Here is a 23648-nt window from a genome sequence, read left to right on the forward strand (position 1 = left end):
GGTACCTCCACCGTCCATGCATCGCCTCATCACTGAGATGCGTGTTTTACAATCGGGATTTCATGGAGAAATCAGTGGGGAAGGATGAACAGTAAGTAGCTACCTGGTGTATATGTGCAAGCCCCCAGATGCTGGTGGATGAGCGGAGCATTTCAGAAACCCCCAGGAGTGCATCTGACCTCCTACCTCACTCCACGAAGAGATGAGCCACTGGAGCCGGCTGTTCTTGGGACAGCGTCCGAGCACGCAGCCCTCCTGCGAGTCTGGTCTCGGGGCGCCAGCGCATGCGCTCTCGGGCACGGCCTCTGCCATGGCAGCGCGTCTACACGTGACTTCACGCTTCCGCACTCCTCGCCCACAGGTCTTCGAACACTCGAGATTAAAAAGGAAAAAGCCATTAAATGCCAGTCTCCAGTGGCCGTGTTGCAGGTGAATGCTTGGAAAAGCATTGATGCAGGGTTTACAAAGCTATTTTTAAGCACCAGGACCAAATGCCCAGTAAAATTCCTTGTAGTCAGCAGGAGAAATCTTTCCTCAATCCAGAGACTCTGAGTCCAGGTTAGATCTCCTTCAACAATCTGAACACTCAGGGGCTGCTGTGTTGTCCCAGGTCTGAACACATGTTTTAGTCTTCATGGAGAAGAAGACAGGGTTTCTGTGCAGAGCACACATAACAACCTGGAAAACGGCGCAAGGCCTATAACACAGTTTGTTGCTGTCACTGTGTCTCTCTCTGGCACAAAGCAGAGTCAGTTTGGGCATTTGGCTAAAGAGGATTTTCAGTGATTTGGAGAAGGGGAATCATAAAAGTATAATACGTCTGACAGCAACAGCCACAGACTATGGCACTCATAAAAATGGGTTGGGGGTGTCCAACTCTTGCCCTTCTGTCTGTCTTGTCTGTCTGTCTTATCCTCTGCTATCTCTAGGCTGGGCACTGTGCTAACTCTCAGGGAAAATTAAGTCAACACTCATCAAATGTTTGGGAATAACTTTGCATGGCCAGCTAATGCTCTTCTATTCCTACCATCTTGACCTTCATAAGACCTGTGAAATAAGGAAGGCAGCAAATTATTCCCTGGTTTTCAGATTTGTGGTTCAAAAGTCTTCTAAGTGATCCCAACAGCTTTTGAACCACAGCTCTGAAAGCCAGGACAGAAATGATCTCCTGGGGTGGTTAGAGGGTCATGTGATACAGGCTCTGGTATATACTTATGTGTAGCATCACGCAGAAGGCATTAAATGACTGTTTGTGGTTGCCTAAGTCTGATAATACCAGTGTCCTGTCTCCATCTCCCTTACAAATATGAAGGATGAGACTTCCCAGTGGTCTTCTTGCTATTACCCCATTTTTAAAGGGGAAGCGTCTGAGGGTCACGTGATGAGTCAGCCACCTGTCAAGTTGCGGAGATGAGCAAATATGTCTGACGTCAGACCATGGCTCTGCACCACGGAACATCATTCATTCATGGTGCTGACATCTAGGTGGTTAATTCTTATTCAATAGAATTCGTATTTATATTTGTGACTTTCTTTTTCCAGAATGGTAAAAATTTTCATCTGCTTCTGAAATGGGTTTCCAGGGCCATGGTCTCTAATGGCAGGTGGGTCCTTTACCACTAGCGCTGCCTATCCAGCTGCATGACCATCACCAAAAAGGCTAAAAATCACAAAAGATGCTAATTAAAATGCCCATTCACATGACTGTGTGATTCCCATGAAGGTATAAACAGCTGAGATCCTCTGGGGGGAAGCAGAGACACCACCTGTATTTTCGCCTCCCTCCTTATTCCCGGGGAACGGGACTCACGACTCCAGTAATTCCCACTTACCTGAGACCAGGGCCCAGGGCTCCATTCCGGAGGGCAGGCATGGCTGTTGCAGGCTTGAACCTGAGTGGGTGTGCTCACCGGGCAGAGAGAGTGCAGGACCGCCTCCTCCTTCTGGAAGGGCTTCTTCTGGACGCACTGCACCTTCCGGCTCTGCTGGCCTCCCGCACACGACCTGCTGCAGGCGCTCCACTCGCCCGGCTTCCAGCTTTCAGGGAGAGATAGGATTACTTCCGGGGAAGCTAAGACTCTGCATCATCAATGCCAAAGCAGTTACTGTGAAAGATTAGCCACCTGCTGGAAGCCTTTGCTCCACTGCAGAACCAACAACCAATAACTGATTCTTCTTCTATAGGTTTGCAAGCCTACACAGTCTGTTACCCCATAGTTCTGGGGAAAAATACATTCCTGCCATCTACAGGTGAAGAAATGTGTGCTGTTTGGAATTCTGAGCGATTCAGTCTAATTTACTGCGATCTTAAACCCTGTGCCAGAGACTCTCCCAGGCTTTAGGGTTGGAAAAAATGAATGAAGCCAGGCTCTTCCCATTAAGTTGCCTGTGGAAGTGGTGGCTGTGTGAACACATCAAAGCAATACTCTCTGATCATTTCTATAATAGAAGTTAATACAAAGTAAATTAATGAGACTGTTGACACAAGATCAGTGAAGAAGGGAGAGGTGTGTGTGTGTGCGTTCACACATGCAAAAGAGAGACACATTGAGAGAGGGTCTCACGAAGAATGTTTCTAAATAGGCCGTTCCCCCAACCTCTTTTTCTGATTAGCCTTAAACTCTACGGTTGCATTGGAGGAATAACCTCAAATTCCTTATTTCAAGATTTTGAGCTCACTTTTTTCACAGCTGTTGTATCTGAGATTTGGTGTACACTAAAGAGTAATCATCTGAAACCGTGAATCCTTTTCAACAACCACCTTGGATTAATTGAAATTGTCTGATTCGAAGGCCTAGCATTAAAAAGATCTACCAGATAAGATGGTGACACATTTCAAAGCAGCAGAGTCCAAAAACTGTTCACAAATGTTCCAAGTTTTATTTGAAAACATAAAACATCATGAAGACCAAATATGTTTTTGATATACCTCTGCGTTACTGCATTTGCCTAGTCCTGCGATTTTTGCTCTGGCTCCCCAACCCCCAAGCCCGAGTTGTGAGGTTAAACACCTTTCTGTTGGTCTAGAGAACTTGGAAAATCCCAAGGACGGCAGAGCCTTGTGGGCTGACGTCTATGGGGTTGCACAGAGTAGGACACGACTGAAGCGACTTAGCAGCAGCAGCAGCAGAGAACTTGCCTGGAGAAGGCAGTGGCACCCCACTCCAGTACTCTCGCCTGGAAAATCCCATGGACAGAGGAGCCTGGTGGGCTGCAGTCCATGGGGCCGCTAAGAGTCAGACATGACTAAGCGACTTCACTTTCACTTTTCCTTTCACACATTGGAGAAGGAAATGGCAACCCACTCCAGTGTTCTTGTCTGGAGAATACCAGGGACAGGGGAGCCTGGTGGGCTGCCATCTATGGGGTCGCACAGAGTCGGACACAACTGAAGTGACTTAGCAGCAGCAGCAGCAGAGAACTTGCCATACAAGTTCTAGGATTACAGGTATTCTAAAACATTGCATAATCCATGTTATCTAATTCAGTGAAAGAAAGATGATAGCAAATGGTTCCTTATATTTTTACAACACTTTATCTTCCAGTAAGAGGCAAAGAAAAGATATCTATGATCATGAAAGTATGGGTTTTAACATTTGCCCATACGGGTGGCATTTTTGTCTGCCAGATTCAAGTTTCTTTTCTTACACGGCAAATATGATGAATTTGGAAAAGTACTAGAAAGAGCATAACATACTTTTTTTGTGACACGCTTGGTTCTCCACACGTGGGCCCCAGGCTCACTCTCCATTTCAGGATCTTAGTTTCCCCAACCAGGGATCAAACTGTGATGCCTCCTGCCATGGAAGCATGGAGTCCTGACCGCTGGACCACCAGGGGAGCCCCCTTACTGCTTTTCTCATGTGTCGTTCTTACAGCATGTGTCTCACGGCATCTCAGTTATTTGTTTGCACATCCACCTCTTCCCTTAGATGGTGGGTTCACTGATGGCAGCAACTACTAATTACTCATCTTCCAGTCCTGAACTGAGGACCTGGCATGCTCTCAGGGCATAGCACATGGTTGTTACAGGGAAAATAATGGGCTTAGATCAGATGAACGCCTCTGTCCTTAGAATTCTAATGGTCTAAGGCCTGATACCTAGTATATCCCTGCTGAAGAACAGTCCCTAAAAGATCCCATTACTCGACAGGAAATACTGTGATAAGTAAGAGGTGTCAAAAAGGGAAACAGCGAAAGAGCCCGTCCACTCCACCACTCCAGCTCTGTAGTCATTGCAGGGGAAGCTTTGCTTTCAAATAGCCAGAGAACCTTGTCACTGCACAGAATACTGTTTCTGTTAATACATGGGGTCATCAGGAAAGTTCTAGGAGGTAAGCATTACCGATGCTGTCTCCCTCTTCATGGATGTACATATGAACGGGGTCCCTGTCTTTCCTTGGGCTTCCCTTGTGGCTCAGCTGATAAAGAATCTGCCTGCAATGTGGGAGACCTGGGTTCGATCCCTGGGTTGGGAAGATCCCCTGGAGAAGGGAACAGCTACCCACTCCAGTATCCTGGCCTGGAGAATTCCATGGACTGTGTAGTCCATGGGGTTGGTCAACAATGGTGGAAAGGAGGCTTTAAATAAGAAGACAGCAGCTTGCCATTCAAGTGTTTTGACAATCCCTACATGTACATAAACATATACAAACCCATCTAAAGGACAGATTATTCCACAAGGGTCGATAACACTGGTTATTAGGGCCACTGGATATGTTTAGAGCCAGACATTTCTTGGCAAGAGAGATAAATCCACAGAAGCCCCTCAAATTTCTTTCTTCTTTTTGTGTTCAGGATAGAGCTAGTTCCAAATTCTAAGAGAAAACCCAAGTTGACAGTTGGGTGTAGGGGATCGGTGGGTAGCTGAAGCCCCAAACAATTATGACATACACTCTTGACAAGGAAAAATAGATTACACAATATAACTTCATCACCACAAAGCAAACACTGCTTATTAAGATGATCAGGGAGATCAGGGAGTGCAGCTCTGCTTCTGAAGAAACTCTGTCAACTCTATATAAATACATTTGGCAGAAGGTAACTCAAACCAGAAGAGACTCCATTTGCCTTGGGAACATTACTTAAAATTAGTGTTCAAACAATAGCGTGGCTAAAATCAATCCCGCTGCAAACCCACTGAGATCCCCACAGAGTGTCCTCATCAAAAACGGGGTTACTACTCAGGCTGCAGTCCTGCCTTTTGACTTTATGTCTTGCTACTGTGTAATTTGCATGTGAGGTTTCACGGGTTGCACAGTAATACGATTTTTAAATTCTTGGATGACTCTATAAAAGTTGAGTGCACAACCGCAGGGAAATTTAGGTTTCTGTGTTATTTAAATATCTGTTTGATTTAGTTCAGAGAAGAGGGGTCTCTAAAGGTTAAAAAAAGATGCCTTTTTTTTTTAACCCCAGGATTACACTGGCATAGACAGGGTCTGAACATCTAAAGTAAATTTGTGTTTTTCAAGTTACATATTTTAATGCCAAATACCATCTCTTTCTTCTATTGACTTTTTAGAGGGTGAGGGTTATACTTTCTATCTTTGAATCACTTTTGATCAGAGGCATTGACAGTGGCTTCAATCATCTCATATCAACAATAAAGTACCCAAGTACAAGCGCAACCAGAGAGACAGTCCCAGATGACTTACTAGGCAGGGCAGGAGAAGGCATTGCACATTTTGGGTTCAGTTGCTGGCCTGGCTCTTGCATTGCAGAACGAGGAATTGACTTGAGTGTTCTGATCTCGTAAGCAAACGGCCTTGACACTTATGTAACCTAATAAGACATCAAAAGTTACCAAGTGAAAACTACAGATAACCAATGCCATTTAGTTTCCAAGTTTAGCTTCCCATGTACCAGGGTTCTGATATTTTACTGAAGACAGAATCCAAATAGTGTGTGAAAACACTTTAAAAACATCTACAATACATGTGAATCCCACTTCTATCTCCACCTCCTCTGAGATAACTGCTTCCATAGTTTAATATTTTTAACATGCAGCTTCTTGGTATTCGAGACCACCATGGATTCTAGAATCATACAGTGATAAAAACGACCTTTTGAAAACAGGGCCGCTGTAAAGGGAAATGTCTCACAAGCTTTAATTTACATTGCACATATCTAATGAAAAAATGGTCTTCAAAGAACAGTCACGGGTGAATTAATTGTGGAAACTCTAAGATTCTGCGTTTTCATGAGGCAACTTTTACTTCCATAAGACTGTGGAGCATATATAAACGGAAACTTGCACTCACCGACCATGTATTCAAACCTGTTCACACAACTCTGTTTTTTGTTTCTGTCTGTTAACCCTACTGCCTGGCTTTCAATGTTCATTTTCGGACCTCTCATCGGAGATGTACAGTTTTCTGTGAATAACTGTATTTGACAGCTCCCCGTATAGGAAGCCTGCCTCCTCTTTTAATTGTTTTTATTCACGTGCACTTTTCCTTAAAATGGAATCTGAGCATCAATGAAAAGTCACCCCTGCTAGAATGATTAGGTTGAAGTGGGTTTATATTCAGGGAAAGGAAAGTGAAGTTGCTCATCGTGTCCAACTCTTTGCAACGCTATGGACTGTAACCTACCAGGCTCCTCTGTCCAAGGGATTTTCCAGGCAAGAGCACTGGAGTGGGTTGCCATTTCCTTCTCCATTATGTTCAGGAGGAACTGATCAAAACATCAGGACTCTCTACAGTTAAGAGTTTGCTTCTGGAGAATGTATTCATTTGGACTCCTCTTATGCCTCAGACCCACCATGGTCTGTGAGTCACAGGAAGGGGATGCTAATTCAAGGCAAGGCAGAACCCCACAGTGCATCTGCCCAACATCATCCCTTTGATTGTCTTTATTCCCTGTAAGTGGAAAATGGACTCTCTCTCCTTTCCAAGAAAGTCTGCATTCCCTGGATACCAAAAAATTACTGAAAATGATCTTAAAGACCATTCAATGTATGAACAACCGATTACACTCAAACACTGCATGAAAAAGAGCATAAAGATATGGCTATAGCATGGTTTCTGTTCCTTATAAAAAGATCAAATGATATGTGTGGCATGTGTCTGAGTATGTTAAAACACATGCATTTTTTATGTTTGCTTGAGGAAAAGAATAGAATGATACAGACCAAAGTATTAACATTGGCTACTGCTGATTAAAGGATTATAGGAGATTATTTTCTTCTTTATAGCATATTGCTTTTAAAATGTGTATTAATAAAAGTATATAATAATTAAAATATTAATCATTTATATTAAACATATTTATATAATATGCATATGAGATATATATTTATATTAAAATTATTCTACCTTTTTTAAAAAAGAAGTAATCCTCCTACTTTGTTAACTAGCACGGGCAGCCAAAGCCCAGGCCTCAGAGACATAAGAATTTCTTCATTTTCTCTATTTCTGCTGTCTCTGGTCCCAAGATGCCCCGTTTCGCCCAGTGGAAAGGACACAGTAGGAAGCCCTGCTGTCACCAGGCACTCTGAGCATGAGGAAGTGAGAGACCAACCTTCACGCTTTGGTTTCATGTCATGGACGTATTTACGGACTTTCAGCCTTCTTCCCAAAGGGGCAAGTGCAACAAAGACTGACTTACCAACAATATGTGATATTCTTAGGTCTAAATAAAATGCCTCCCTTCTACTCACTGAGGGGATGGCTGTGACTCTTCCTTCCTTACAAGGGTTATTTCTCAGATTGAATCCACTTGCCTGCAGAGATTCTGCTGACATCACCCCTGGGGGGATAGACTACCCCTCCTTCACGTGTTAGCTCGCAGCCTTAAGCCCGTCTGGCGTGTGTTTTCACTGTCTATCGCTTACCTTCTCTAACTCCCCCTGGAAAGTTAACAACAGAAAAGCCAGGACAGAAAGAAAGAAAACTCTCGGCAGACATATCAACCCATCAATCCTCATATTTATAATAAAGGGACACGTGTTTATATTTTTCCCCCCTGGAAGTTTCAGATGCATCACTTTCAAGTCCTGGTTGTAGTTGACTTGAGATTTGCTTGAGCTGGTTCCTTTCTATTAATACATAGGAAAATCCCCAAAGAGTACAAATAATATTTGATTTTTTCCCTCTAAATAGTGACAGTTCTCATAAAGATAGTTCTTTTGTTGCTTATTTCAACCAGACAATTGAAAGAGGTCTGGAGTGGGAGAACCTGTTTTAAGAAAAGACATGGAAGACAGAATTGGGAAACCTACCTCCCCCACAGGAGACGGAGCAATCTGTCTGCACTGTGCTCCAGGCGTAGCTGTGTCTTTTTGAGGCTGGCAGAGTTCCATTCGTGACCTTGGGAAGTGCATACTTCCAAGCTATTCCTGGGTTTTTGCCTTGCATGAGAATCTGGACAGTATAAGATGCAAATCAGAGATCAAGACGCAGGTCAGATCCTGGAATTCCAGAAACCTCACTGAACATTTTAAAGCTATTTATACAACATTTTGGAATCAAGAGTGCTGGGAGAAATATCAATAATGTCAGATATGCCGATGACACCACCCTTAGGGCAGAAAGTGAAGAACTAAAGAGCCTCTTCATGAAAGTGAAAGAGGAGAGTGAAAAAGTTGGCTTAAAACTCAACATTCAGAAAACCAAGATCATGACATCTTGTCCCATCACTTCATGGCAAATAGATGGGGAAACAATGGAAACAGTGAGAGACTTTATTTTCTTGGGCTCCAAAATCACTGCAGATGGTGACTAACAGCCATGAAATGAAAAGATGCTTGTTCCTTGGAAGAAAAGTTATGACCAACCTAGACAGCATATTAAAAAGCAGAGACATTACTTTGCCAACAAAGGTCTGTCTAGTCAAAGCCATGGTTTTTCCAGTAGTCATGTATGGATGTGAGAGTTGGACAATAAAGAAAGCTGAATGCCGAATAATTGATGGTTTTGAACTGTGGTGTTGGAGAAGACTCTTGAGAGTCTCTTGGACTGTAAGGAGATCCAACCAGTCCATCCTATGGGAAATCAGTCCTGAATAGTCATTGGAAGGACTGATGCTGAAGCTGAATCTCCAATGATTTGACCACCTGATGCAAAGAACTGACTCCCTGGAAAAGACCCTGATGCTGGGAATGATTGAAGGTGGGAGGAGAAGGGGACAACAGAGGATGAGATGGTTGGATGGCATCACCGCCTCGATGGACATGAGTTTGAGTAAGCTCCGGGAGTTGGTGGTGGACAGGGAGGCCTGGAGTGCTGCAGTCCATGGGGTCGCAGAGTTGGACACGACTGAGAGACTGCACTGAATGACATTTTGATCCCAGAGCTGGTTCATGTCATTGTTCCCAAGTACATTTTATGTTGACTGGAAGTCTGCCCATGACACTTTAAATGTGTAGCTCCAGACAGTCAAAGCTGTGATGTGGAAAGCTAGTAGGGGACAAGGACATTTGCTATAAGCCCATGACCCTCAATTCTGGGTAAAACCAATTAAGAAAGCAAGAAAATAGATCTTTACATTATGTTGAAGGGAGGCCAAACTATAAAGTGTTAACCCTCACATTAAACTTGAAAGCCTAGCATGGTTCTCACACACACTGGTGCCCCACAAATAATGAAAGTGTTTTTCATTCAGTCACGTCTGACTCTTTGCGACCCCATGGACTGTAAGCCCACCAGGCTCCTTTGTCCATGGGGTTTTCCAGGCAAGAATACTAGAGTGTGTAACCAACCCTTTCTCCAGGGTATCTTCCCGGCCCAGGGATCAAACCTGGGTTTCCTGCACTGCAGGTAGATTATCATCTGAGCCACCAGGGGTTGAAACTCAATCTACATATATAAGTTTTTAGGATTGATTCTGGCCCACAACTTATAACCTGTCTCCAGGATGCCAGCAGGTGTTAGGCACAAAAGAAGCACACATAAAACCTAAGAATAAACACCCCACTTAGAATCACCTATCACTAACTCCAGAATCCAAGCAGATGGCCAATAGGACTTCCAAAGAGAATTTGCCCAAGAGTCTATGTCTGTTAACTGTACTGGGATGAGCAGATAAGACAAAAAGAAACATGATCAGAAGTAGGGGTTGGTACTGGAATGGATTTGACCTCAAAGGGGCAAGGACCCTGGATAAATCTGACCCTAACAGGTGTGGCCACTAAAAGAGCCATCATTTATAGGCACTTTGCGGATGTCAGACACTCTGTTGGGCTTTTGCACTGCATTATCTTAAAAGAGTCCTCTAACAACTCTGCTGCTGCTGCTAAGTCGCTTCAGTCGTGTCCAACTCTGTGCGACCCCATAGACGGCAGCCCACCAGGCTCCCCCGTCCCTGGGATTCTCCAGGCAAGAACACTGGAGAGGGTTGCCATTTCCTTCTCCAGTGCATGACTCTTAGCGACCCCATAGACTCCTCTGTCCATGGGATTTTCCAGGCAAGAGTACTAGAATGGGGTGCCATTGCCTTCTCCAACTCTAGAATGTAGCTAATTTTTCACAGAAAAAAAAAAAAAAAACCTGAGAAGAAAGAAGTTGTGCAAGATCACACAGGTGACTGGTAAATGAGTTTAAAATAGAACTTAGACACTCCAACAAACTGTGCCTAAAGAATGCAAGATATCATCTTGTTTTGTATTTACTTTTCATTGAAGTATAGTTGAGTTACAATGTTGTATTCATTTCAGATGTACAGAAAAGTGATTTAGCCATACACATACAATACACACACACATATATATCTATAACTCTCTCTGTCTATATATATATATATATATATATATATATATATATATTCTTTTTCAGATTCTTTTCCATTATAGGTTATTATAAGATAATGCAGTTTCTGGCGCCATAAGTAGGTCCTTGTTGTTTATTTTATATATAGTAGTGTGTATGTATTAATCCCAAACTCCCAACTTATCCCTCCCCCCTTTCCCCTTTGGTAACCATAAATTTGTTCTCTGTGTCTGGAGATCACTTTCTTTTTGGTGTGGGCAAACACATTTTGGCCTCCTTTGCTGATCCTCTCTTTTCCTAACTATGTCTCTTTTTTCCTTCAAATTCAAAGCATGGGTAAAAATAGCTGGTTCTCTCCATCCCATGAGTCTTGTGGAAAATCTGTTACCACCAGAGCTGGGCATTCATGCCCCCAAAGCAAAGCAGATTTCCAGTTAAAAATAGGAACCCCTGGCTCTATCTCTGTCTGGTGGGACCCCACCTCAATTAAAGCTGGGTGGGTGGCCACAGTTCAAGGACCTCCATCGTGCCAGACCACTCCTTGGGCTGCTACGAAATGGCTTCCACTCTACTATCAGCTTAAATGTCTCCAGAAGTATCATGGCTTACTCCGAAGATTCCATGGTGTAGTCATCCTTTGTCAGCTAACAAAACAAGATCTTGGTGCCTCCCAGAAAAAAACCAAACTGTTAACAGATGGGTCTTTGTTTCCCTCACCCCCATCCAAAGCAGAAACCAAACAAAACACAACAGGCAGAACCATTAAAATTGACAAATGCCAAATTCTCATTAGTCACCGAGGAAAACCTTCTCAGAATCAAGGTCTTAGGAGGATGCCAGCAGGTGTTAGGCATAAAAGAAGCACACATAAAACCTTAGAATAAATACCCCACTTAGAATCACCTATTACTAACACCAGAATCCAATACAGTGGAGTTGCATCTCACACGCATCTCAGACAGACATTTCAAGTCCAGGTGCTCTGGGTAAAGAAATCCGCTCACTTATCTCCACTTTCTAGGACCACCAATTCCCTGCTGCATTCAAACTGGTTCCTGGCTTCCACTCCCATAGGGAAAAGGATCCCCAATAGAAATGCAAAGAAAATGAAAAATAACAAATGTATTACTATTACAGTTTTACAGCCAATGGCCTATAGGACATACAGTTTATATTTGTTGGTGGGATGTGTTAATGCATTCATTGAATGCACAAGTGAATATGACTCTCAACTTTAAAAAAAAAAAAAAATCAGGGACTTCCCTGGTGGTCCAGTGGTTAAGAATCTGCCTTGTAATACAAGAACACAGGTTCGATTCCTGGTTGGGGAACTAAAATCCCGCATGCCTTGGAGCAACTTGGTCCTGACGCTACAGCTACTAAAGCCCACACATCACAACTAGAGTCCATGTGCCGCATGAAAGGTCCCGGGTGCCACAGCCAAGACCCGAGACAGCCAAAAAAACCCAAATCCAGTGGCTCACAGCATCATTATAATGTCTCTGCATCTGGAAGGTCGGGCTTCCCAGGCGTAGTGGTGAAGAATCTGCCTGCCAAGCAGGAGACTCAGGTTCCATCTCTTATTTGGGAAGATACTCCCCTAGAAAAGGAAATGGCAATCCACTCCATCCCATGGACAGAAGAGCCTGGCAGGCTACAGTCCATAGGGTTGCAAAGAGTCAGACATGACCGAGCGACTAAACAACAATAATCTGGAAGGTCACAGGAGAACTGTGTGTGTAATCATGTAGGCTAAAAGACAATATTTGTATAAACCTGCAGAAAGCTGACTGTAGAATTTATTTTAACATCAGCTCATAAAGGCTTCTTAAAGAAAGTAATTATTTAAACAAATAAATGCCAAGATTAAATACATAAAAGATTAGTATTTGCCAATCACATTATTTGCTTCTCAACGATAGTTAAAGCATTCTCTGCCCTTTTCTTTATCCTGTATGAGGATCAAAGTAACCAAGAATGAAATACACAGCAGCCATCTTATCTTTTACCGTCTTATGCCTGTACTAGCCAATCCTTTAGAAACAGACTGTCTGGCTAAAACAATCTCTGTGAGTCTGTCCTTCACCCCATTCTAAAAAAAGACTAGACTTTGTTTTTAAAAAGTCAATTCCACCCTCAGGAATGGCTACATAATTTGTGTGTGTGTATGGTGGGGGGCGTGTGCCCAGGGCAAAATGGAAATGAAAGGCCCCTTGTTTAAAAAAGTGATTAAGGATTTCAAGTTGGTGACAACAGAGCATTAAACCAATCACAGGGCACTTCTGAGCCCAAGGTCCCAGTGACTGCGGAGTCCACATCCACGAAGCCACCTCAGCCCGACCTTAAGGCCGAGGTTTTCTCACCTGCATCAGTTTAAGACACAGTTAAAAAGGTTCCAAGTTCTAAATGGCCCCGAGGTCTAATGCCGGCTTTGACCACTCTTCTCAGACGGAGAATGAATTTGGCAGGTCTGTCTACACCTGAGTGACCACGACCATCGCCTTGACCGCAGACAGCCTGTCCCACCCAAAGCTCTGCAGCAAGGGGACCTCAGGACGACGTGCAATAACCACACAGCCCAGATTCTAGGCGCCTCTGAAACAACACGTCATCTGGAATTGCTCATCCGCGTCACTGACATCTATTTTAAAATATTTTCAGCAGTCCTGTCAAGCGCCGTCAGTAACTTTCTTCAGCAGTACTGGAGAACACGGAGACCCCCCAGGTCCTGCGGACGCCACTCCCCAGCACCGCCGCCCCCACAACTGGCGGCCTCACAGCACACCATCCCAACGTGGCCCAGAGAACTGTGTGGCCCGGCTGTGAAGTGCACACATTCGGAAAGATCGCCAGCAATTCAGTCTACTTAACTGGACTCAGGCCACAGAATTTTTCAGCCAACTGGCATTGAGTCTCTTAATTTACAGCTGGCAAGCAACCTCCTTAAATGCTTCCAGGTCCACAGTAGAACTGTTTAATGTCTACCTTGAACACACAAACCACCTGACTTCAGACACAACACTCCGGCAGCTCTGACCACGGGGTGCGGAGTGATAAAATTTACAGCTTAAGCTGGAAAACCACAGACGGGGCTGGACTCGACCAGTTCCCCTCCAAAGGAGGGCATGCAGGTTCTGCTTGGGGTGCATACAGGTTAAAATAAAGGACACACTGAGTAATCTCGGGTAAATGGCTTGCTTTCACTCCCACTTTTAATTTTTAACATGCAAACTATAAAATGCCGTCAACCAGCTTCATCTCTGTTTCATCATTGAAGGCCTATGTTTTTCTTTTAAAGAAGTTGTCCTAATCCTATGAAATTAAAAGATGCTTGCTCCTTGGAAGAAAACCTGTGACAAACCTAGACAGCATATTACAAAGCAGAGACATCACTTTGCTGACAAAGGTCCATCTAGTCAAAGCTATGGTTTTTCCAGTAGTCATGTATGGATGTGAGAGTTGGACCATAAAGAAGGCTGAGTGCCAAAGAATTGATGCTTTCAAACCATGGTGCTGGAGAAGACTCTTGAGAGTCCCTTGGACTACAAGGAGATCCAACCAGTCAATTCTAAAGGAGATCAGTCCTGAATATTCATTGGAAGGACTGATGCTGAAGCTGAAGCTCCATTACTTTGGCCAGCTGATGGAAAGAGCCGACTCACTGGAAAAGACCCCGACGCTGGGAAGGATCGAGGGCGGGAGGAGAAGGGGACGACAGAGGATGAGATGGTTGGATGGCATCACCAACTTGATGGACATGAGTTTGAGAAAACTCCAGGAGATAGTGAAACTCCTGGTGTGCTACAGTCCATGGGGTCGCAAAGAGCTGGACATGACTTAGTGACTGAACAACAAACCCTCCCGTGGAAACTAAAGAGTTATAATTAGGTTCTAAAGACCAGCTTTTTATTTAGTGCAGGCTTGGAAGCTTATTTCTCATCTTCAATAATGTAATAATGCGCCTGATAGCTTTAAAAAATAATAATAGCCATACTATGGTGTTTATGCCAGGTAAAGCATTGTACAGCATTATCTCTTTTACAGTTAATAATGACACCATGAGGAAGGCACAGTGTTATTAATACCCTAGTCTTGTAGATGAACACAGCTAGTAAGTAGAAACTGGAAAAGGCAATGGCACCCCACTCCAGTACTCTTGCCTGGAAAATCCCATGGATGGAGGAGCCTGGTAGGCTGCAGTCCATGGGGTCGCTAGAGGTTGGACGCGACTGAAGCGACTTAGCAGCAGCAGCAGCAAGTAGCAACACGGGGAACTCAAGTTTCTGATACTGCATGACTCGCAAACTTGACCTCTTAACTCTCAAGACACTGCACCTCCAGCTCTGAAATGTCATGTCTAGGATTCTAATTTAAAATTCTCAAGACTGAAGGAACACTGAAAAGATATTGTCACTGGGATCCAATAACATGCTCTAACATATACATTGTGCTATCAAGTTCCAACCTGAAAATGTCCCTTCTTGAACATGCTGCTGCTAAGTCACTTCAGTCGTGTCCGACTCTGTACGACCCCATGACGGCAGCCCATCAGGCTCCCCCGTCCCTGGGATTCTCCAGGCAAGAACATTGGAGTGGGTTGCCATTTCCTTCTCCAATGCATGAAAGTGAAAAGTGAAAGTGAAGTCGCTCTGTCGTGTCTGACTCTTAGCGACCCCATGGACTGCAGCCTACCAGGCTCCTCTTGATTTAAGGATTTGTGATTTTTAATATCCTCAATCCATTTCCCCCTTCATTTACAGAAATGTTTGTTTTAAATACCATTTTAACAGCTGAAATTCAACCCACTTTACAGATGGACCCCTTCTGATAAAGGATGGATTTTACAGTACGTTACACGTTGACTAAGTCAGAGGAGGAATCGTTTTTGTGTTGTGAGTTCAATGATTCTGTATGATCCTGTGATTTTCTGGGAAGCCTCATGATGTGAAAAATCAGCCAGTTGTCCCCAGCTTCTTGTTTGCTTCAAAGCCCGAAGAACATGAGCAGGTATCATCTCTGGGATTAGGTGTGAGTGAGTCGGATTTGACAGGACGCAGCACCACAAAGACCCCGACTGGGGCCTTGGAAGTCCATCTACGAGGCGGCTTCAAAGGTGTGGGCTGACACATTGAACCGAGACTACAATTCTAATTCAACTCATCCACATTCCTAGGAGTTTAGGGGAGAGAAAGAGCGCGCTCCAACCTGTCACGGAAGTATTTGCCGTGAATTAACTGGAGGCCCACACTTCAAACAGCGAACGGCAACCTGGGGAGAAGTGATGCGGCATCTCGGGAGCACGTCTGACTCGTCCTCCAGAGCCTGGGGTTCCCCGTCATCTGGTCTCAATTAGTCCTCCACTGCTTCTTGGCCTCTTTCGTGAGCCGTGTCTTCACTCTGTCCCCGGTCCTTGGCTAATCTCTCTCCCCGACACTGATTCTATCCCGAGGCACATCTTTGCTCATCTCGGCCCCTGCCCCATGGGGGAAGGGGTGCAGACAGCAGGGTCATGAGGAAGGAGCTTTATGAGAAGGGTACTGACCATGACACTCCCACACCGTCAACTCGGTGATCAATGAGTCCGTCCACCTGGTCTCCCCCCCAACCCACCCATCATCGCCTCTGGCCAAAGAGTGGAGGAAGTTGTTTATGATAGTAATTTTCTTGAGATGTCTTTTTCTGCCTTGAATCTGGCCTGTGGCTAACCTATTTCTCACTTGCTGTCGTTACAAGCGCTGCTGTAGGGGTCAGCGGCACTCTCCCTTGGTACATGATTAATTGGGAATGGGCTTTCAAAGAGTTAAACACTCCCGTCTGGCCTCTTAACAGAGAGGGGAATAAAAAACCTTTAACGTGAAGGAGAGCTGTTATTTTTAAGACTTTTTTTTCCTCAAAAAAAAGGAATGCTGTAAAAACACAGATGATCATATTTCAGTCTTAGACTAGCAACCTGTGTTATCATGTCAGCCTAAATCACTGTTTATCAGACGGGGATGAAGTTACTTTATAATGAAACACTCATGATGAATTTCCTCACCTACCCTCCAACTTCACGACAGTTTGATGGAGAATGTGACTCATTCGTTGTTGTGTGTGCTTGTGTGTGACTGCGTGTGAGAGAGAAGCAGAGACAGAGAAACAGAATAAAGGAGAGGAAGAAGAGAAGGGAGAGGCAGCTGGGAGGGGAGAGAGGGGGCAGAGGAGACGCAGGGGCAGGGTTGGGGGAGACAGCCAGCACGCAACAGCTAACGAAACAGCTGATCTTCAGTCGCTTCTACAGAGCGTTATCATCTCTAAGTAGACAGCTTCATTAATCATGAAAACAAAGAGAATGTATGTTTTAATTCTCATTGCCAAGGCCCTTTAAAATTATATACTAAATGGGCCTTTTGCATTGTACTTAAACAAAGGACAAAATTACTGACTTTATGTTACCTATATCTCAGTCTCGAAGCGGAAAAACATTAAGTTTTCAGCCATACTCCAAATGCCCAGCACATATATATATATACATAAAATATATACATATACACACATATATATATAATATAAACATACATACATATACACAGATATATATATACACACACACACATGCTGCTGCTGCTGCTAAGTCGCTTCAGTCGTGTCTGACTCTGTGCGACCCCATAGACGGCAGCCCACCAGGCTCCCCCGTCCCTGGGTTTCTCCAGGCAAGAACACTGGAGTGGGTTGCCATTTCCTTCTCCAATGCATGAAAGTGAAAACTGAAAGTGAAGTCGCTCAGTCGTCTCCGACTCTTAGTGACCCCATGGACTGCAGCCTACCAGGCTCCTCCATCCATGGGATTTTCTGGGCAAGAGTACTGGAGTGGGGTGCCATTGCCTTCTTCAATATATATATATAATATATACATACATACATATACACACACATATACATACAAATATATAAAAATATATATAATTTGTGTACATATGTATATATGGGCTTCCCTAGTGGCTCAGATGGTAAAGAATCTGCCTGCAATGCAGGAGATCTGGGTTCAATCCCTGAGTCAAGAAGATCCCCTGGAGAAGGGAATGGCAATCCACTCCACTATTCTTGCCTAGAGAATCCCATGGACAGAAGACCCTGGTGGGCTACAGTCTGAGGGGTTGCAAAGAGTCAGACATGACTGAGCAACTAACATTTTCACTTTTCACATATATATGTATACACACACACACACACACACTCTTCAGATTAAATGATTATTTTTCAACAAAGGGAGGAGTAAATTTCAACTCTGACCTTCGGTTTTCACATTTCTACCATGTCAGAAATGGTAAGGACCTAATAGAAGCAGAAGATATTAACAAGATGTGGCAAGAATACACAGAAGAACTATACAAAAAAGATCTTCACGACCCAGATAATCACAATGGTGTGATCACTCACCTAGAGCCAGACATCCTGGAATGTGAAGTCAAGTGGGCCTTAGAAAGCATCACTACGAACAAAGCTAGTGGAGGTGATGGAATTCCAGTTGAGCTAGCTCAAATCCTAAAAGATGATGCTGTGAAAGTGCTGCACTCAATATGCCAGCAAATTTGGAAAACTCAGCTGTGGCCACAGGACTGGAAAAGGTCTAATCCCAAAGAAAGGCAATGCCAAAGAATGCTCAAACTACCGCACAATTGCACTCATCTCACATGCTAGCAAAGTAATGCTCAAAATTCTCCAAGCCAGGCTTCAACAGTATGTGAACGGAGAACTCCAGATGTTCAAGCTGGATTTAGAAAAGGCAGAGGAACTTTTGCCAACATCTGTTGGATCATCAAAAAAGCAAGAGACTGTGTGGATCACAACAAATTGTGGAAAATTCTTAAAGAGATGGGAATAGCAGACCATCTGACGTGCCTGCTCAGAATACTCCTTTCTCAGATTACTCCTGAGAAATCTGTATGTAGGTCAGGAAGCAACAGTTAGAACTGGACATGAACAACACACTGGTTTCAAATTGAGAAAGGAGTACATCAAGGCTGTATATTGTCACCATTTATTTAACTTATATGTACAGTACATGATGAGAAATGCTGGGCTGGATGAAGCACAAGCTGGAATCAAGATTGCCGGGAGAAATATCAATAACCTCAGATATGCAAATGACACCACCCTTATGGCAGAAGGCAAAACAGCCTCTTCATGAAAGTGAAATAGGAGAGTGAAAAAGTTGGCTTAAAACTCAACATTCAGAAAACTAGGATCATGGCATCTGGTCCTATCACTTCATGGCAAATAGATGGGGAAACAGTGGAAACAGTGACAGACTTTATTTTTGGGGGCTCCAAAATCACTGTAGATGGTGACTGCAGCCATGAAATTAAAAGATGCTTGCTCCTTGGAAGAAAAGTTATGACCAACCTAGACAGCATATTAGAAAGCAGAAACATTACTTTGCCAACAAAAGTCCGTCTAGTCAAAGCTATGGTTTTCCCAGTAGTCATGTGGATGTGAGAGTTGGACTATAAAGAAAGCTGAGTGCTGAAGAGTTGATGCTTTTGAACTGTGGTGTTGGAGAAGACTCTTGAGAGTCCCTTGGACTGCAAGGAGATCCAACCAGTCCATGCTAAAGGAAATCAGTCCTGAATATTCATTGGAAGGACTCATGCTGAAACTGAAACTCCAATACTTTGGCCACCTGATGTGAAGAACTGACTCACTGTAGAAAACCCTGATGCTGGAAAATATTGAAGGTGGGAGAAGAAGGGGACGACAGAGGATGAGATGGTTGGATGGCGTCACCGACTCAATGGACATGAGTTTGAGTAAACTCTGGGAGTTTATGAAGGACAGGGAGGCCTGGTGTGCTGCAGTCCATGGGGTCGCAAAAAGTGGGACATGACTGAGCGACTGAACTGAACTGAACCACTTCAAAATTTCATTCCTTATACAAGACACACACACACACAGAATTTAGCCATGTGGGGTGCACAGGCAACAAAGATCCAGTTTTCCTTGTGTTCTCAAACCCAGTCAAAAAAATATGGTAGGTCCATATATAATATACTGAAAACTACTGAAATATAAGCTGAGTTTTCTATCTTTGAGATGACTAATGAGTGCACTGGTTCAATAAGAGATTCCTTAGACTCTCTGCCAGACTCATGCTGTGGGGGATAAGCCGACACACAGAAAGACGTGGAAATTATCTAGTTTATAATAGCTGTGTCTGTAGTGATCTCAGAAAGCGTGCAGTTGCCAAATCAATATTGATTTCTTTCTGATCTGGGGTGTGCATGTGTATGAGCTGTCTTCCCCTGGCTGAGGCAGAAATAGGATACAGGATCATGAAAATGAACTCCGTTTCTCCAAGTCATTTACATGTGATACATGTATATTTGTACTTTGAAATAAAAATTTGATTGATGGACTTAAATAATGCCTAAAATATTTAAGAACTCAATCATATAAATCCTTAATTTCCCTTAGGAATCTCCTCTTGGCCACCGAGGAAATCAAGAAGGCCAGCACAGCCTAAACTGACATCCACCTGTTGCAAATGGTGGACCCTGTGGGATCTGGGTTCCAAGGAGAATGAAGATTCTTTCCAAGAGACCATCTGAAAACGGGGCAGGCACGTGATTCAATGAGAAAAGTGAAAGTCTGTTTTCCATTTAAACTGAGCTTCCCTATGAAAGCATTCCATAAAGTTCTGACATATAAAGATAACCAGAAGCAGAGGACACTTCTATTTGATGTCAGGCCATGCACTTATTTCTTGGGGTTCACTCTTTCCCAGGACTATATTATCCTGCTGTGTACCAGGTAACACCCAGAAATAAGTGAAAAGATCTGGTTAATCCCCTACCCTGAACGGACAAGTTGCTGTTCCCCCAGATCAAGGTGAGTCAACTGTGAGCTAACTGGTCAGCAAGTTCTTATGTGTAAATTATTCACTTTGGGAAAGGCAAGCCTTTTAGAAAGCAGACTGATTCCTCAAATGCAACTGAGGGGATCAAATTTCAATACTTTGAATGCCTTTCACTGTACTTACCTTTTAACGGTACAGTTCTAAGACTAGTCCTAAAAGATGAGGAAATCCAGTGGTTTTAAAATGTGTACTGCAGAAGCATTTCAGAGAACTTCAGATTATGATGGTTTGGGACAGAAATAGGGAAGAGAGGCTGGCCCTGTCACTCTTGACTTGGGTCAGAGAAAGTCACTTGTCACTTGATTTATTTGTTGTCTCCATGGATGGTTTTTCAACTTGGAAAGAAGATTCTACTCTTTAAATGAAAGAATGAATTTTCTCATCAGATGTCATTCATTCACTATTTTTTTTTTTGAGTGCCTATGATGTTCTAGATACTATGCTGACTATGGAAGCTACAACGATCTCTCAGCAATAGAGGGTTTCAGGCACTTAGAAGTGCTTCAGGATAATGCTACAGGACACAGCAGAGGATATGAGTTTAGCCTGGGGAAGTTATTCCCCAAATTATCGTAAACTATCATCAGACAGTTTAAGTGCCTCATGCAGAGTGTCACAGTAGTGTTAGAGAGACCTGTATCACCAACAGTTTAAAGAGGTGCTTCCTGTTCAAACTCATGTTGCTTCAAAAAGAATGGGATCCACATACCAAAACTCACTCCACATTCCTTAAAGACCTGCAACTATAATGATTTGGTGACATGTTCCATTCAGTTCAGTCGCTCAGTCGTGTCCAACTCTGCGACCCCATGGACTGCAGCATGCCAGGCCTCCCTGTCCATGACCAACTCCCAGAGTTTACTCAAAGTCATGTCCATTGAGTCGGTGATGTCATCCAACCATCTCATCCTCTGTCGTCCCCTTCTCCTCCTGCCTTCAATCTTTCCCAGCATCAGGGTCTTTTCCAATGAGTCAGCTCTTTGCATCATATGGCCAAAGTACTGGAGTTTCAGCTACAGCATCAGTCCTTCCAATGAATATTCAGGACTGATTTCCTTTAGGATGGACTGGTTGGATCTCCTTGCAGTCCAAGGGACTCTCAAGAGGCTTTGTCAACACCACAGTTCAAAAGCATCAATTCTTCAGCACTCAGCTTTCTTTATGGTCCAACTCTCACATCCACACATGACTACTGGAAAAACCATAGCTTTGACTAGACATGATTTATGTCTTAACCATTTATGTATCTCCAATGTCTATATAGGGCTGGGCAGTAAGTAGGCACTCAACAGAAAGTTTAGTTTTTTGTTTTTTGTTTTTAAGTCAGACATTGAGAGGAAATAAACAGAGGAATATTGCTTTGAAGGTAGCTACCTAAATCAATACATGTCAAGGTAGTTGAAGACAGGAGTTAGCTAAGATATTTGGAGGATCTGACTAACATAAATGAATGAGCTAAAAAGAGGGACCTTATCCTTACACTGTCATCTTGTTTTTCGGCAAACACACCCTTCTGCTGAATTTTACACTAAGAGCTTAGTGAACATGCAGTCATTTTAAGAGGCCAAGAGAGAAAGCGCTTTCTTTCACAGACATGTACTTTCTGTGGGTAGAACAGCATTTTCCATTTTGTTAGGTTCCCACACTTCGATTTCAGCATCCCATGGGATTGTAAAACACATTCAACATTTCATATTGGAGTGAACATATTTTTGGCTCCAGAAGTATTCATTTTGATTCAATTCGTAGTTGCATGGAAAGGCATATGAACTCTAACTTCCTTTCTTTAAAGGAGATGGCCGTGGATGGATGACTTGGATACTGATACATAGTCTAGTTTTTAGAAAATGTAATTTATTGCTTATTGTGATTTTTCAGTTTTTAGAATCACTGTGTTCTATCAATTTTGGAAAGGCATGAGCATGTGATAAAAACTGACCTGAAATTTGATCATATTCTTCTGAGAGCAATAATGTACAATTTAAATATTAAAGTCATTAACCCAAATTCTTTTAAAAGATAAAATAGATATAATACTAGGTTACTGAGTTGGATTTTTAAAAATAGTTGCTAGTTTTGAATGAAACCATGCCTCCTTTAAAAAATACAAGCAAAGCATGACCAATTAATCATACAAGTTTCTCTGTGGATTATTTTCAGACAAGCCACATTCCAAGGACATCAACTGGATCTTTCATTGAATCTATGAGCAGAATGTGTACATAAAGCTGTTGCAAAAACAATAGCTAAGCAAATGTGACCTTACTGCATTGTGGTGAAACTACAATTTTGTATTAATAGAGATCTGTAGTTTTAATCGCATTTATATAGTAATGAAATTTTAGAAAACCATACATACCCAATTGAGTCTGGGAAAAGCTTTATGTTTTTATAATTGTATTAGATCTACCCAATTTTTCCCCTTACATTTTGATTTCTGCCCACACCCAAGGATCTGTCTGTATTTGCGAGGACAATCCAGCTGTTTTTGTTGGTTTGTTTTTTAGCCATGCCCTGAGGCTTCTAGGATCTCAGTTCCCCAACCAGGGATTGAACGTGGGCTCTCAGCAGTGAGAACATGGAATTCTAACCCCTGGATGACCTGGAATTCTATGTATTTGCAAGGAGATAGATGATGTACCTGACTGATTTTGTAGAACTCCATCACCAATGAAGACCATTCTTTTCATTTCTCAAAAATAGCCAGTAATCATTAGGAAAATGTTTAGACCCGGTGAACAGTCCAAAGATTTAGTTTTAATCAGAATTAAATAACATAGATAAATGAGATAAGAAGGGATGCTTAAATTAAGCAAAGCACAAATAAAAATTCTCAGCTTGAGGCTGGCATAGTGTTCAGTGACAATGTGTCCATTATCTGTTTAATTTGATCAAGACAGACAATGACAGGGGACATTCAGGTTCTAAAGATGAAAGTCAGAAGGAGCTCTGTGATTCTGCTTTGCACTTTCCATCACTTCTTGTCTCATTCTTTGTTGTGGTTTTCCTGCAGATAACTTATGTTTAACAGCAAACCTTAAATT

General features: G+C 43.0%; 1 protein-coding gene across 1 annotated transcript in view; it reads right to left on the bottom strand.

Annotated features, from left to right (window-relative positions):
* The window catches only part of ADAMTS18 (ADAM metallopeptidase with thrombospondin type 1 motif 18), a 145508-nt gene that overhangs the window by 14298 nt on the left and 107562 nt on the right, over window positions 1-23648 (bottom strand). Inside the window, exons 17-20 of the mRNA XM_061386616.1 lie at window positions 8225-8366; window positions 5658-5784; window positions 1833-2037; window positions 187-372 (exon numbers count right to left, since the gene is read on the bottom strand). Coding sequence (XP_061242600.1) covers window positions 187-372; window positions 1833-2037; window positions 5658-5784; window positions 8225-8366 — 660 coding nt within the window. The remainder of the gene's footprint in view (window positions 1-186; window positions 373-1832; window positions 2038-5657; window positions 5785-8224; window positions 8367-23648) is intronic.

This window comes from Bos javanicus, chromosome 18, assembly GCF_032452875.1.
Source record: "Bos javanicus breed banteng chromosome 18, ARS-OSU_banteng_1.0, whole genome shotgun sequence".
Taxonomy (NCBI): domain Eukaryota; kingdom Metazoa; phylum Chordata; class Mammalia; order Artiodactyla; family Bovidae; genus Bos; species Bos javanicus.